The sequence below is a fragment of the Thalassophryne amazonica genome, chromosome 23, assembly GCF_902500255.1.
Source record: "Thalassophryne amazonica chromosome 23, fThaAma1.1, whole genome shotgun sequence".
Lineage (NCBI taxonomy): Eukaryota > Metazoa > Chordata > Actinopteri > Batrachoidiformes > Batrachoididae > Thalassophryne > Thalassophryne amazonica.
The window spans coordinates 19361200-19374954 of NC_047125.1; the positions used below are offsets into that span (position 1 = coordinate 19361200).

At 39.8% G+C, this 13755-nt stretch overlaps 1 protein-coding gene across 7 annotated transcripts in view; it reads right to left on the bottom strand.

The window, feature by feature from the left end:
• LOC117504540 (collagen alpha-1(XXV) chain) overlaps positions 1–6712 on the bottom strand; it is a 245334-nt gene extending 238622 nt beyond the window's left edge. For all 7 annotated transcript variants that reach the window (XM_034163992.1, XM_034163990.1, XM_034163987.1 and 4 more), the window contains exons 1-2: positions 6275–6712; positions 6107–6176 (exon numbers count right to left, since the gene is read on the bottom strand). In XM_034163992.1, the coding sequence (XP_034019883.1) occupies positions 6107–6176; positions 6275–6496 (292 nt within the window). In that variant the 5' untranslated portion in view covers positions 6497–6712. The remainder of the gene's footprint in view (positions 1–6106; positions 6177–6274) is intronic.
• Between the last annotated feature and the right edge of the window lie 7043 nt (positions 6713–13755).

Below are 13755 nucleotides of genomic sequence, written 5' to 3' on the forward strand. Positions count from 1 at the left end.
CTGAAGGATGCTTCAGACGTGACACCTTCAGGGGTCACGGATGGTCTTCTAATAAAAAAGCTGAAATCTGATAATCAATGACGCCAAAATATGGCACAGCAGTGCGTTTGCTTTGGAACCGAACTCAGACACAGTCCATCACCATTTCCCATGAGCACGTGAGGTTGTCATCAAACTTTGAGAAGTTGTGAAAGTTTCCTGCAGCATGTAATGTATCCGGTGGTTCCGTGGTGTGGCTGCACGGGCAGCAGGCTGCCAGAAACAGAGTTCAAATGTGGCTGACTGAGAGAATCTGCCATCAGGGACAGCAAAGTGTGATGTATCAAGATGACATAACCAACTCAAACCTCACCTATATCAGGTAGTGGCAGGTGGACCAAGTAAATGTTTTGACAGTGGCATCCTGCTGTTTTGCCAGATTTTACAGTCTTAATTTTGATGTCAAATTAAGGTATTCCCCAAAATTTTCCCGCTCTGGTTGATAGGTACGTAATCAAGCATGATTCTTGATTTTTCTGTAAAGGTTATCTTTTATACATGTGAAACACATGCTGTATTTTAGGAAGAGATCAACAATTTAGTGCAAGGGGTCCATTCCATCAGGGCCAGAGGTGAAAACAAGAATTTCTGGTGTTTTCTGGAAAAATGTTCAACTCGACCAAATAGAATCTTGGGGTCTAGAGACAAGTCTTGCCCAAGGATGCTTCAGCTGTGACACCTATAGAGGTCATCTACAGTCTTCTAACAATACCTGACATTTATGGATCAACTCAGTAAGGGGTAAAATACAATTAGGGGTCCATTCCATCAGTGCCAGAGGTGAAACAAGTAACTTCTGGTTGGTTTTCTGGAAAAATGTTCAACTAGACCAAATACAATCTTGGGGTCTACAGACAACGTCTTGCCCAGGATGCGTCAGCTGTGACAGCTAGAGAGGCTGTCCTACAGTCGTTTAACAATAGCTGACACTTATGGTTCAACTCATTGAGGGGTCAAATTCAGTTAGGTGTCTATTTGCCTGCATCAAAGATGAAAACAAGAATTTCTGGTCATTTGAGAAAAATATTCAACTCGACCAAACAGAAACTTTGGGTCTTGAGGCAAGGATGCGTCAGATGCAAGACCTACAGAGGTCACCTACAGTATTCTGGCAACACCTAATATAGAAGGATTCAATTCAATTTCAATTTTATTTATATAGCGCCAAATCACAACAAACAGTTGCCCCAAGGCGCTTTATATTGTAAGGCAAGGCCATACAATAATTACGTAAAAACCCCAAAGGTCAAAACGACCCCCTGTGAGCAAGCACTTGGCGACAGTGGGAAGGAAAAACTCCCTTTTAACAGGAAAGGAAACCTCCAGCAGAACCGGCTCGGGAGGGGCAGTCTTCTGCTGGGACTGGTTGGGGCTGAGGGAGAGAACCAGGAAAAAGACATGCTGTGGAGGGGAGCAGAGATCAATCACTAATGATTAAATGCAGAGTGGTGCATACAGAGCAAAAAGAGAAAGAAACACTCAGTGCATTATGGAACCCCCCAAGCAGTCTAAGTCTATAGCAGCATAACTAAGGGATGGTTCAGGGTCACCTGATCCAGCCCTAACTCTAAGCTTTAGCAAAAGGAAAGTTTTAAGCCTAATCTTAAAAGTAGAGAGGGTGTCTGTCTCCCTGATCCGAATTGGGAGCTGGTTCCACAGGAGATGAGCCTGAAAGCTGAAGGCTCTGCCTCCCATTCTACTCTTACAAACCCTAGGAACTACAAGTAAGCCTGCAGTCTGAGAGCGAAGCGCTCTATTGGGGTGATATGGTACTATGAGGTCCCTAAGATAAGAAGGGACCTGATTATTCAAACCTTATAAGTAAGAAGAAGAATTTTAAATTCTATTCTAGAATTAACAGGAAGCCAATGAAGAGAGGCCAATATGGGTGAGATATGCTCTCTCCTTCTTGTCCCCGTCAGTACTCTAGCTGCAGCATTTTGAATTAACTGAAGGCTTTTCAGGGAACTTTTAGGACAACCTGATAATAATGAATTACAATAGTCCAGCCTACAGGAAATAAATGCATGAATTAGTTTTTCAGCATCACTCTGAGACAAGACCTTTCTAATTTTAGAGATATTGCGTAAATGCAAAAAAGCAGTCTTACATATTTGTTTAATATGCGCTTTGAATGACATATCCTGATCAAAAATGACTCCAAGATAAGGATCTGGTTAGACACCATGTTTCTAAGATTTGTGGGGCCAAGTACAATAACTTCAGTTTTATCTGAGTTTAAAAGCAGGAAATTAGAGGTCATCCATGTCCTTATGTCTGTAAGACAATCCTGCAGTTTAGCTAATTGGTGTGTCCTCTGGCTTCATGGATAGATAAAGCTGGGTATCATCTGCGTAACAATGAAAATTTAAGCAATGCCGTCTAATAATACTGCCTAAGGGAAGCATGTATAAAGTGAATAAAATTGGTCCTAGCACAGAACCTTGTCGAACTCCATAATTAACCTTAGTCTGTGAAGAAGATTCCCCATTTACATGAACAAATTGTAATCTATTAGATAAATATGATTCAAACCACTGCAGCGCAGTACCTTTAATACCTATGGCATGCTCTAATCTCTGTAATAAAATTTATGGTCAACAGTATCAAAAGCAGCACTGAGGTCTAACAGAACAAGCACAGAGATGAGTCCACTGTCTGAGGCCATAAGAAGATCATTTGAAACCTTCACTAATGCTGTTTCTGTACTATGATGAATTCTAAAACCTGACTGAAACTCTTCAATAGACCATTCCTCTGCAGATGATCAGTTAGCTGTTTTACACATACCCTTTCAAGAATTTTGAGAGAAAAGGAAGGTTGGAGATTGGCCTATAATTAGCTAAGATAGCTGGGTCAAGTGATGGGTTTTTAAGTAATGGTTTAATTACTGCCACCTTAAAAGCCTGTGGTACATAGCCAACTAATAAGATAGATTGATCATATTTAAGATCGAAGCATTAAATAATGGTAGGGCTTCCTTGAGCAGCCTGGTAGGAATGGGGTCCAATAGACATGTTGATGGTTTGGATGAAGTAACTAATGAAAATAACTCAGACAGAACAATCTGAGAGAAAGAGTCTAACCAAATACAGGCATCACTGAAAGCAGCCAAAGATAACGATACGTCTTTGGGATGGTTATGAGTCATTTTTTCTCTAATAGTTAAAATTTTATTAGCAAAGAAAGTTATGAAGTCATTACTAGTTAAAGTTAAAAGAATACTCGGCTCAATAGAGCTCTGACTCTTTGTCAGCCTGGCTACAGTGCTGAAAAGAAACCTGGGGTTGTTCTTATTTTCTTCAATTAGTGATGAGTAGTAAGATGTCCTAGCTTTACGGAGGGCTTTTTTATAGAGCAACAGACTCTTTTTCCAGGCTAAGGATCAATTCACTGAGGGTTAAACTCCAGTTAGAGGTCCATTTGTCTGTGTCAAATACAAGAACATGAATTCCTGGGCACTTTCAGGAAAAAAGTAAGTTCAATAAAGATCTGATCTCTATATTTCCTAAAATTTAAAGTACTGGCTAAATTTAGTCATTTTCAACCTCAGTGTCATGGGGACACTTCAGTTTCTAACAGTGTTCCATAAGGACCTGCTGAAATTTCTCCTGAGCAAATAATTTGAATTTCGTAAGTTTGAAAGAAACTTGAAGTCATTTTAGGTTGGAGGTTTGGTATAACTACAAAACACTCGATCAGGAAAAGCTCTCCGCTGCCCGTTCCCACACATTCCACTTTACCACAGCAGATGGGGTTAATTAAAAAGTTCAAAAATGGGATTCACGCCCCTCCCCTTTCATTTGTATGCACACACAAATTTTTTTTAAATGATAGCAATCGTGAAATAATTTTTTTTTTAATTCAATTTTAATCCCTGCTTCGTCAACATGAATTGAGCAATAATGTCAAATGTGAATATCAGAATTCAAACTGATTTATTGGTGAGAAATCTTTCCTGTTACAGAGCATAAAATTATAATTCTGGCAGCCCCCCACCCCCCATGAGTTCTCCATCTTTTGCATTCTGAGAAACCAACACTACTCTCAATCATCCAGTCTTGTTTCCATCTCAGCCCTCAATAAACAGAGTCTGGATCCAAGCAAGCTGCTCCTCCACTGTGAGTGTAACACAATCGAAAGGCATTGGTGTTAACAGATTTGTGCCCAACTGCTGTGGAGGAGGTCTCTGACCCGGACAAGACTAAAACAACACTTGTTTACCGGTAGCAAACCCAGCTAACATACAGGTTGGGTTATTTTCCACCTCCAAACTTTACTTAACAACAAACAACAAATGTAGTCATTGAATCTTACAGTAGGAGTACCACCAGTGGGTAACTGGGTCCCAAAAAATATATTACCAAGTGGCTATTGATACGGTACCCCATTTTACCATTTTGTAGTCTCCAGTAACAAACCACCACAATTTTACGACATCCAGTAAGAAACTGCTGTGATTATGATGAGATAAAGAGGAACATCATCAAAGCTGTACAGGAGGTGACTGTTGAATTTCAAGCTTGAATCGTAGGGTTATAGTGCAGAGGACAACTGAAAAAAAAAACCTTCAAATGGTGATGCAAGCACCAAATTTGGCACAAATACACCTTAGACATTACTCTTTTGAAAAGGCAGGGTGTCCACTTGAATTTTCAATAGGCAGCCAGGTAGGGGGTCAAAATTTAAAGATGCTCCAATCATATTAAAAACTATACTACATTGGTTGACTGATCATAAAGAGTCCAAGAAGGTATAGTTTGGACTATCTGATTGAATTCTATGGAGTAAAAACAGCAAAAATAGTTACAAAGGTCATTTTCAGTTTACACAGGACAGGAAGTTCCTCCAATTTGGGTAAAATGTGTAGCAAATTATTGTCTGAGCTAATAGGATTCATAAATTGAATAGATTTCCGTAAAGGTTAAACAATGTTGACATCCACTGGATTCAACAGCACATGTTACCAAATAATATGATAACTAATCATGACAGATGATGCAAACTATTCCTTTTCACAACTCTATTAGCTCAAACAATAATTTGCATCACTTTTTACCAAAAATGGAGCAACTTTATCTTTTGACCCCTGTACTAACTGAATTTGACCTTTCACATAATTTTTGCTATTTTTACCCCATAATTCCATAGAATGCAATCATAGATGGTCCAAACTATACATTTTTTGAATCTTTATGATCAGACAAATAATATGGAATTCCTTTCAATATGATTGGGGCATTTTTAAAGTTTGACCCATGTGTAATTTTTCAGTTGACCCCTACTTGGCTGCCGATTGAAAATTCAAGTGGACACTCTGTTTTTTCAAAAGAGTGATGTCAAAGGAGTATTTGTGCCAAATGTTGTGCTTGCATCATCATTTGAAGGATTCCTCTATAAATATTCTCTTATCTGCTGCACTATCAGGGTTGTGCATGAATCATGATGTTGGATAGTTTATAGAACAATGGGTGCTGTACAAAGAAAAATGCGCAGTTTGCATATGGCATCGACAGCAATGGCTGAGAATAATGACTCCAGCTACATATGTTGGAAATAACCATAAGATGCAAAAGATGCATTTGTAACCACAGACTGCAATTTGAAGGTTCATAAAAAGGACAGTTGAAGTTCTGCTGCAGGTGGCTTCTTGATGTCTGGGTTTCAGCAGTTTGTAGAAAAAGGAATTTGTCTCATGTCAAAGTTGAGATGAGCACCTACAGGTTTGACTGCTGTCAACGTTTTAGTATAACTTGGGTTTTTTTTAAGTGAGCATGCACTTTAAAGGTCTGCAGAACACAGTGGATCTGCCTCTGATGCCTCAACTTGGTGCAAAAACCATCCAAATCCTGATCCGCTCTGAGGTAATAAATGTTTCCATCTACTGGTGGGAAAAGAGAACTTCTCATGGTGTTAATGTGGAGATAAATAAGCTCTACATGTGCACTTAAATACCTGACTGTCTGCAAAGATCTCCAACTTTAAAGAGCATGGTGGAGTTTGAAAGAAACATTTCTTCCATGTAGTAACAAAAACACAAAACGCCCCAGAGAAGCTGAACATGTACCTGGAGGACAGTTGCATTCAGGTGAGGCTTCTCTGGCAGTCCGGATCTTGACGTAATTTTCATAGGAGCGCTGAAATGTGTAAACAGGGAGAAACAGAACATTTTACGCAACAGAAATCCGCCGGAATGAGCGCACCGGGGGCAGGTGCGCGCTGAGCACAGTCTCACCTGAGACAGCAGCTGGTCCACGCGGCTCTCAATCAGTGAATTGAAATCAGCCGCCGAGGAGCCCACGATTGCGCTTTCCAGATCCACGACGCGGCTCCTGATGTCCGCCGTGTTGGCGCTCAGCAGGACGCAGAAGGCGATGGACGCCACCGAGCACAGCGACGAGATGACGTTCAGCGCCGTTGCGCCACAATGTTGTCGCTTCTGAGGCGCTGCTTCCATTCTGAGTTTAATTTTGTCCCCTCTCTTTTATTTACATGTATTTTTTTTCCTCAATCCGATGCGCTCCCGCCGCGATCCCCGTTCGTGCGCAAAGTGCATCCGGCGGCGGAGCCACGAAGTGATGTACCTGCGACCGCTCGCGGATGAATGAACGTTGCGCCCCGCCTCCGCCAACCTGCTCCTTCTGGCTGCTGCAAACTTGTTGCACGGGGGGGGGAGAAGCCGACTGCGGCGCAAAATGCGATTTATGTGCAGTAAAACTGAAGGACGGGGTGGTTGCGCGCACGCGGTGGTGCCACTCAGGATCGTTTCCTTTCTGCGCGCACGTTCCCTGTCATTACGGCAACAACACACGCTTCCTAATCTGTCCAGAATAATTAATATAATTTATCGACTCGGTCTAATTGAGCTCCGCCGCCTTTACGTTTGTGCGTAAAACGTTCTAAAAATGTGCCGCACTTGCGCTAATGCCAAGTGCGCAAACCCCAACAGCATAATGACGATAATAATAAAAAAAAAAAACTTCAGTGGATATTTTGCACAACTATTCTGCATGATTTGCAACTACTGCGTGAGTCCAGCAGCCAATTTGGAAAGAGCGCTGCGTAAAAACGCACGACCCTAATATTTTTAATCCATCTGCGACTGTGCGCAAATATTCTCACTAAGAAACCCTATTATCAAAAAAGAACACGACTGATTTATCGTGTTCAGTCCATATTATGAGGGGAAAATTTCCGCCAAGTTTACACTGGGGTGTTTGGTGCTTTAAATTCTATTAATTTTGTACATTGCGCAGTAAATCTGATGGCAGTTTATTTTCAATTTCCATAAACCTGACAAGAACCCTCGTGAAAAGAATCCACTTTACTTGTGACTAAGTCATATTTTTTAAATGTCTTTTCAGTATCTCCAGTCATTGGATTTGTATACAAGCACTTAGCGCCACCCTGTGGCCTGTGAGGTAATTAGACATAATTAAAACATTTAACAGCAGTGACGTCAGTTGAAACAAAAATGATGCATAAATGATTTCCACATGCGGCATCTTAAATTAAAACGTGTAATTAAAGCATTTGAAGCAATTCAAGAGTTTTTGATAAAACAACAAAGCAGTTGTTTTAGTTTTTGTGCCGTTTTTTTATAAAGTATATTTTACAATAGGGGTGAATATCCATCTATCTTTTCATCTACACACACACACACACTTGGTGTGCATTTGTAGACATCTGTGATTGCTTCACCTCTGACTGTACAGGTTTGTAGCTGAACTGTGTATCATTTGAGAAGAATTTTATATAAAATGTGATGTTTAATATAAAACTAGCGCGTTGCCCGTGGGAATCCACGGGCTCTAGATTGGGTAGAGTTTATGAAATAGTTGACATTTTTCAAGGGTGGTAAAGCTGAAAGTGCAGGGAATTAAATTGAGAAAGTTTTGTGAATAACTGTATTTATTATTTGGCACATTTAGATGTCATGTTTTACAACTGGCAAGGTTGAGATATTTCCTTTGTTCCAAGCTTACCTGGTTACCAGGGCCTGATTAATGGTGATATCAACATCCATTGTTCACTGTTACCTAATATCTCTAATTTCTCCAAACATATTAGTCCAATCATCTTTCCAATTTTGCAGCGTTCATCCTTGACCCAAAATACAAAAGCACCCCGAACGGCAAATGTCAGCTCTCCCCGGTTTTTCCGTGATCGAAGTTACACACGTGTGCACACACATACACAGAGGGCACTTTGCTTTTAAAATACAGATGTCACTTCGATCAAAATAAAGAATAAAAAATTTGTCAGCTTCCTGAAAATTTTCTTGATTCCATGCTGCCTTTGACGTTTGGAATGGTGTCCATTCACCTTTGAACAGTCTGTCTTTAATGTTATTGAAGGGCTTTGATCTTATGCTGTGCTGCCATACATCTTTTTGGTCCTTGGGTTTGTTGTTCAGTCAGTTTTTCTTTTTTTTTTGGTGAAAGCAGCAGTAACACTCCTGTAGCTGATCTGGACGAGTCTGTTGTTTTTCAGCTCACAGGTTTGTGTTTGACAAAGTCTGAATCTTTGTGAGACGATTAAGAACTGCATTTACAAAGCACTTTTAATTCTGGTTCGGAGCCCACATGGATTAAACACGGTAGACGTATTTGACCTTTAATCATTATCACTGAACTTTGATTTTGACAGATGACCTTTAAGCTTTCTCAGTGAGCTTTGAGCTTGCCTGGGAGAAAGGTGTGTGTGTGGAAGGGTTGTGTGTTTGTTCAGAAGGCCTCAAAGCAACCAACCTGATGCAACTAAAAAGCAAATACTGTGGATTTCAAGTGTTGGAAAGTGAATGTTTGGAAGAGTTATGTTATTGAATATTGCTCAAAAAAAGGGGAGGGGGGTAGAACTACGGATTTTGCTTACAGCTGACTTTGCAATGCAGTCCCTTTTGCTTTAACGACAATAAGAAGCATGAAGTGAAACACTAGGTCTTGACGCTTAAAATACGAGTCGATGGCTGTACTTACAATGGCATGTGCACATTTTGCTAATATATTTTTAATTTGTTTATATTTTCAAACATTCTTCATCCATGCATGGTTGCACATCTGGGTGTATTTTTTTCAGTCCTGTATGCGTTTGTGTGTCAACAAAATAACTCCAAGAGTTTTGATCCAATTTGGACCAAATTTGTTGAATGATTAGTGGTCAGCCAAGAATAAAGTGACTTAATTTTGAGAAAAGTCATACAAAAGTCAAACTCACAGGCCAAGATCAAAATTTTGTTTTATTTGTTTGTTCTGTTTGGAGAATTGGTTAAAGATATACGAGTTACTGTTAATATACTGTTATACTGTATAACAGTATACTGTTAATATTAAATGCAAAGATAAAGTGAGATCACATTATTGTTGACCTTCAACAGCCAAACTCACTCACAAAATATTTGTTAACCATGCAGGCTACTAGTTATTGGTTGTATTTATGAAGCCTTGGCTGAGTTGATTCAATATCAAGTTCACTTTTGTGAACATTTGGGACTAATAAAAGCTTGGTACAAACTTATTAGTTTAAAATGCTGTAGCATAAAAGATAAAAATCTTTCAAAATCACTTGATATAATGATCAAAGGTTAAACATTATAAAAATTAACACGATTACGTTTTAATGCAAAATAATGTGGGGCCCAACAGGTAGTTTGAGGGGAGGGCGCCATCTAGTGGCCACAATCAGCAATTGCTTTGTCTACCACCACCATCAAACGCACTTAAAAGTTAATTGAGAGCAAATTGATTAGTCAAAAAGTAGGATTGATTTTTTTTTTTCACCTAAGTCGTAAGAGAGTTTTAACATTTTAACGCTTTAAGCAGTGCGGTCACCATGACAACTGTTTTAACTTTGTGCAGCTCATCTGACGTCATCAATCATTCATAGCGACGACGGCAACAACAAACAGCACCGGAACTACTCAGCAACTCGGTGAGATTATTAACAGATAGCGGCACTCGCTTCATTTACTTAATCTTGAAGGGATTAAAATGTCATTTTGTTAAGATACGGGCACGAAACGAAAACATCTGTCACTTACCTCTTTGGCTAACTGTGCAGTCATGATGTTGCCAGATATGTTAGTTGATAAGAAGCTCATCAGGTTTTCAGATCCACCAAAAATAGATGAGAAAACTAAAATCTCATAACATCTCAGAAATCTGTCCAATTATAAAATGCCAAACCTGAAAATATATATTTTATCATACATTCAATATTTGGAGTTTGATGTTGCTTGAATCCAACAACATGGTATAAACTCAGGAAAGGACATCAAGCTACTTTCCACGATATTTTCATCCGCCATCTTGGGAAGGGGACTGTCACAAGATTGCGACCCACTCTGACAGCAACGTCAAGATCGACGACTCAAATCAAGACCTGTCAGATACATTTATTGCGTAAATCCCACCATCAAACACAACATACAAGTAAAAATTAATATAAGATCATTCTGCTTACCGCTTGTTGAGTGCGTCACCACCAACGACCTCAATCAACATGGATCTTGTTTGAGTTTCCAATCTGGGATTGCAACTTGAATGGGTGTTCGATGTTGTTTTCTTTTCTTAGTTCCAAGTACAATGGAATGTGTTATAATGTCTTGTTGATGTGTCTGCCACCTACTAGATGGATTATGGTAAATTGGGAATTGGTGTGCTTGAACAGTCATGCAAAGTGAATCTGTCCATCAATGCCCCCCAGCTAGCATGATCAAAAGCACCGCAGTTTGACCTGAACCGGCCAAATCTTGGCATCAAATGCATTGGCAAAGAAATATGTTCCAGTAGTCTGCGGCTCTCGAGGGGTAGATAACGAGAAATGCCAGAAATAGTTTGAGACATAGGAGGTTGTAGGAAAGTAAATATGGTGAACAAATAGGAATAAAGATTTGATTTTGTTTAAAAAAAAAACCTTTATATATATGGTTAACCTATGTTATCCATTTTACAGCTCTGTGACCCACAAAGTGATGCCAACCCCATCAAACGTCGCGCAGCCATCAGCGTTAACCGAATCCGTGAGATATTCAACCACAAGTTGCTCTGCATCCTGCCACATCCACGATGGACAACTTCCTGTCAGTGTACAGAGGTAAATACTGGTTTGAAGATTGAGCCCCCACTGCTGGAACAAAATGCTTTTGATGATTAACCTGATCTTATCTCATCATCTTCCTTTCAGATCATTTTCGACACTGGAATGTAAAAAAATGTGAGCCGTTTCAGAAGATAAATAGCCTCAAATCGCCTTTTGACAAAGATGGTGCAGAGAAATTGAGTGTCAAACCATTTGATGGCACCACCAGCTACAAAACCTCTTATGTCCTTCACCCAGTGCAGCCTCGGACACCCAAACCTGTCAAGGCCAAAGGGGATTGGCCAAGAAAAACAAAACCTTTTGGAGGAAACACTGAGTACTGTGAGAAATTCAAGTCCTGGACACTTCCACCAGTGTTCCATCATGAAATCAAAGAGTATGTCCTACCAACAGCACACATGGATTTCCTCTCCACTATGCACGCAGACTACAAGGCGCACGAGTGCCAGCATATAAAATTGGCTCGGCCACTTACACAACAAAACTGGCAGGAAAGCATGAACCCATTCCTGGCAACATCTACTATGAAGGAGGATTACAAAATTTGGGATGCAGCACGGCCCACCCCATTCATCCACAAAGGAGAGCTGGAGTGGCCCAATGAAGTTGTTGAGAAAGTCACAACCTACCGAACAGAGTTCACCCCAAAATTTCTGAACACATTTCACCCATGTCAAGGAAACAATGCCGGCCTGATAACTTGTCCATTATGTTCCGTTTAAGGTTTTTAAAATCACGCAACAATGATGAAATTGTGAACTGTAAATATTGAAATAAATTTGATTTTATTGATGCATCAAATATTTGTAAGAGTATGTTATTTTAAGAAAATGTTTGGCCAGACATTGGTTCACTATCAGCTTGGTACATGACAATGCCAAAAACTGCATGGGGCTGTGAGCTGCATGACCCAACACAACAGTGGTTTTCATACCTAGAACCCACACAACTCGTGTGTGCTCGTGAGTGTGCTGGTACCAAGAGCAGTGTGTCATAGTAACATGAATCTGAGTTTTCAAATGTTTAATTACACTGCACATTTTTCTCATCTCTGATGGTCTGTTCAGTGGCAACAAGAAGCTGTTTACTTGAGTAGTTTGAAGATTGTAAAGTAACACTGGCTAGCCCATTAGCTTCTGCTCTCTAACAGTGTTTGCATTATAAATTATGTACCATTTTCAAATGTTTAATTACATTGTACATTTACCTCATCTATGATGGTCTGTTCAGTGGCAACAAGAAGTTGTTTACTTGAGTAGTTTGTGCTTTGTAGAGTAACACTGGCTAGCCCATTAGCTTCTGCTCACTAACAGTGTTTGCATTATAAATTATGCACCATTTTCAAATGTTTAATTACGCTGCACATTTACTTCATCTATGATGGTCTGTTCAGTGGTGATATGAAACAGTTAACTCAAGTTGTTTGTGCCTTGGAAAAAGTTTTGAACAGATGCAACTAATATTCCAATGCGACTTGTAGCCTCGTAAATATGGGACTAGTTTTAAGGCAATGACATGACAATCTGAACGCTGGCCGATTTTATGACTCTATCCAGCCCCTGCACACTCAGTGCTCAATTATGTGGTGAGATTTTGCACGAGATAAACAGAAAAGTGTGGGTGGATGTGCACCACATGCATCTTTCAAACTGTCAATAGAGGGCCCTGTATGAATACCCCTGTTTTGAACTGTGTTCCTACATTTGTGGACACTATGTACCATCATTCCAAACATAAAGAACTGGACACAGTTCTGAGTGGATCCCAACCTCCTGATCCTGACTTTCAATGCATGTCCACAGGAGATGAAAGACACAGGCTGGATAGGACCATTTCTGTGGACACACACACACACACACCAAAACAAAGACTCAAACTACGACAAACTGCCTGCACAATCAAGAGATCAGAGCACGAACCAGTACCACATCTAAAGCAGCTTTAATAACCAGTCACAGGACATGTTACCTTAGGTTTTTTTTTTTTTTTTTAAACCTTTATAACAAAAAATGGGAGCCGATTACATAACGGAGACTATTTTTACACAGGTGAGCAGACTGACTGCTGCTCCTCAGTGGATCACTTTGTTACATAACCTACAGCACTGGAGGCAAAAAACACTGCAGTTAGGATTCCACACCTTTTCACAGTAACGAAAGAGTCAAAATAATGGGTGTGGAAATATCAACATTCACAAACTGTTGCAGTGATAGAAAAGTCTGAAGTGCAATCAGCATGTGTGGATTCTCAAACATTCTTAAAATACTGTAAATCTTCGAATTAAAATGCACATCTTTTCTCTCAAAAGTGCATCCATGCTACACACACACACAACAATACTGTAACTATGATATTTTATTAATACAACATTTCAACTTCCAGTCATATGGATAATGTATACAGTATAATAATAATAAATAAAGTCACGGCTTTAAAGGGTTGGCAGAGTTTACAGACAGAATACAGCAGCGTTCTACAAAGTCGCATGGTCTGCAGTGCACAAAAAGTATATATTCATAAAACAACAAAAAACAAATGTGCATTTTAATGGGTTCATGTTTGTAAAACTTTACAGTTCTGGTGGTTCTTTTCAGAAAATGATGCATTCACACTTTC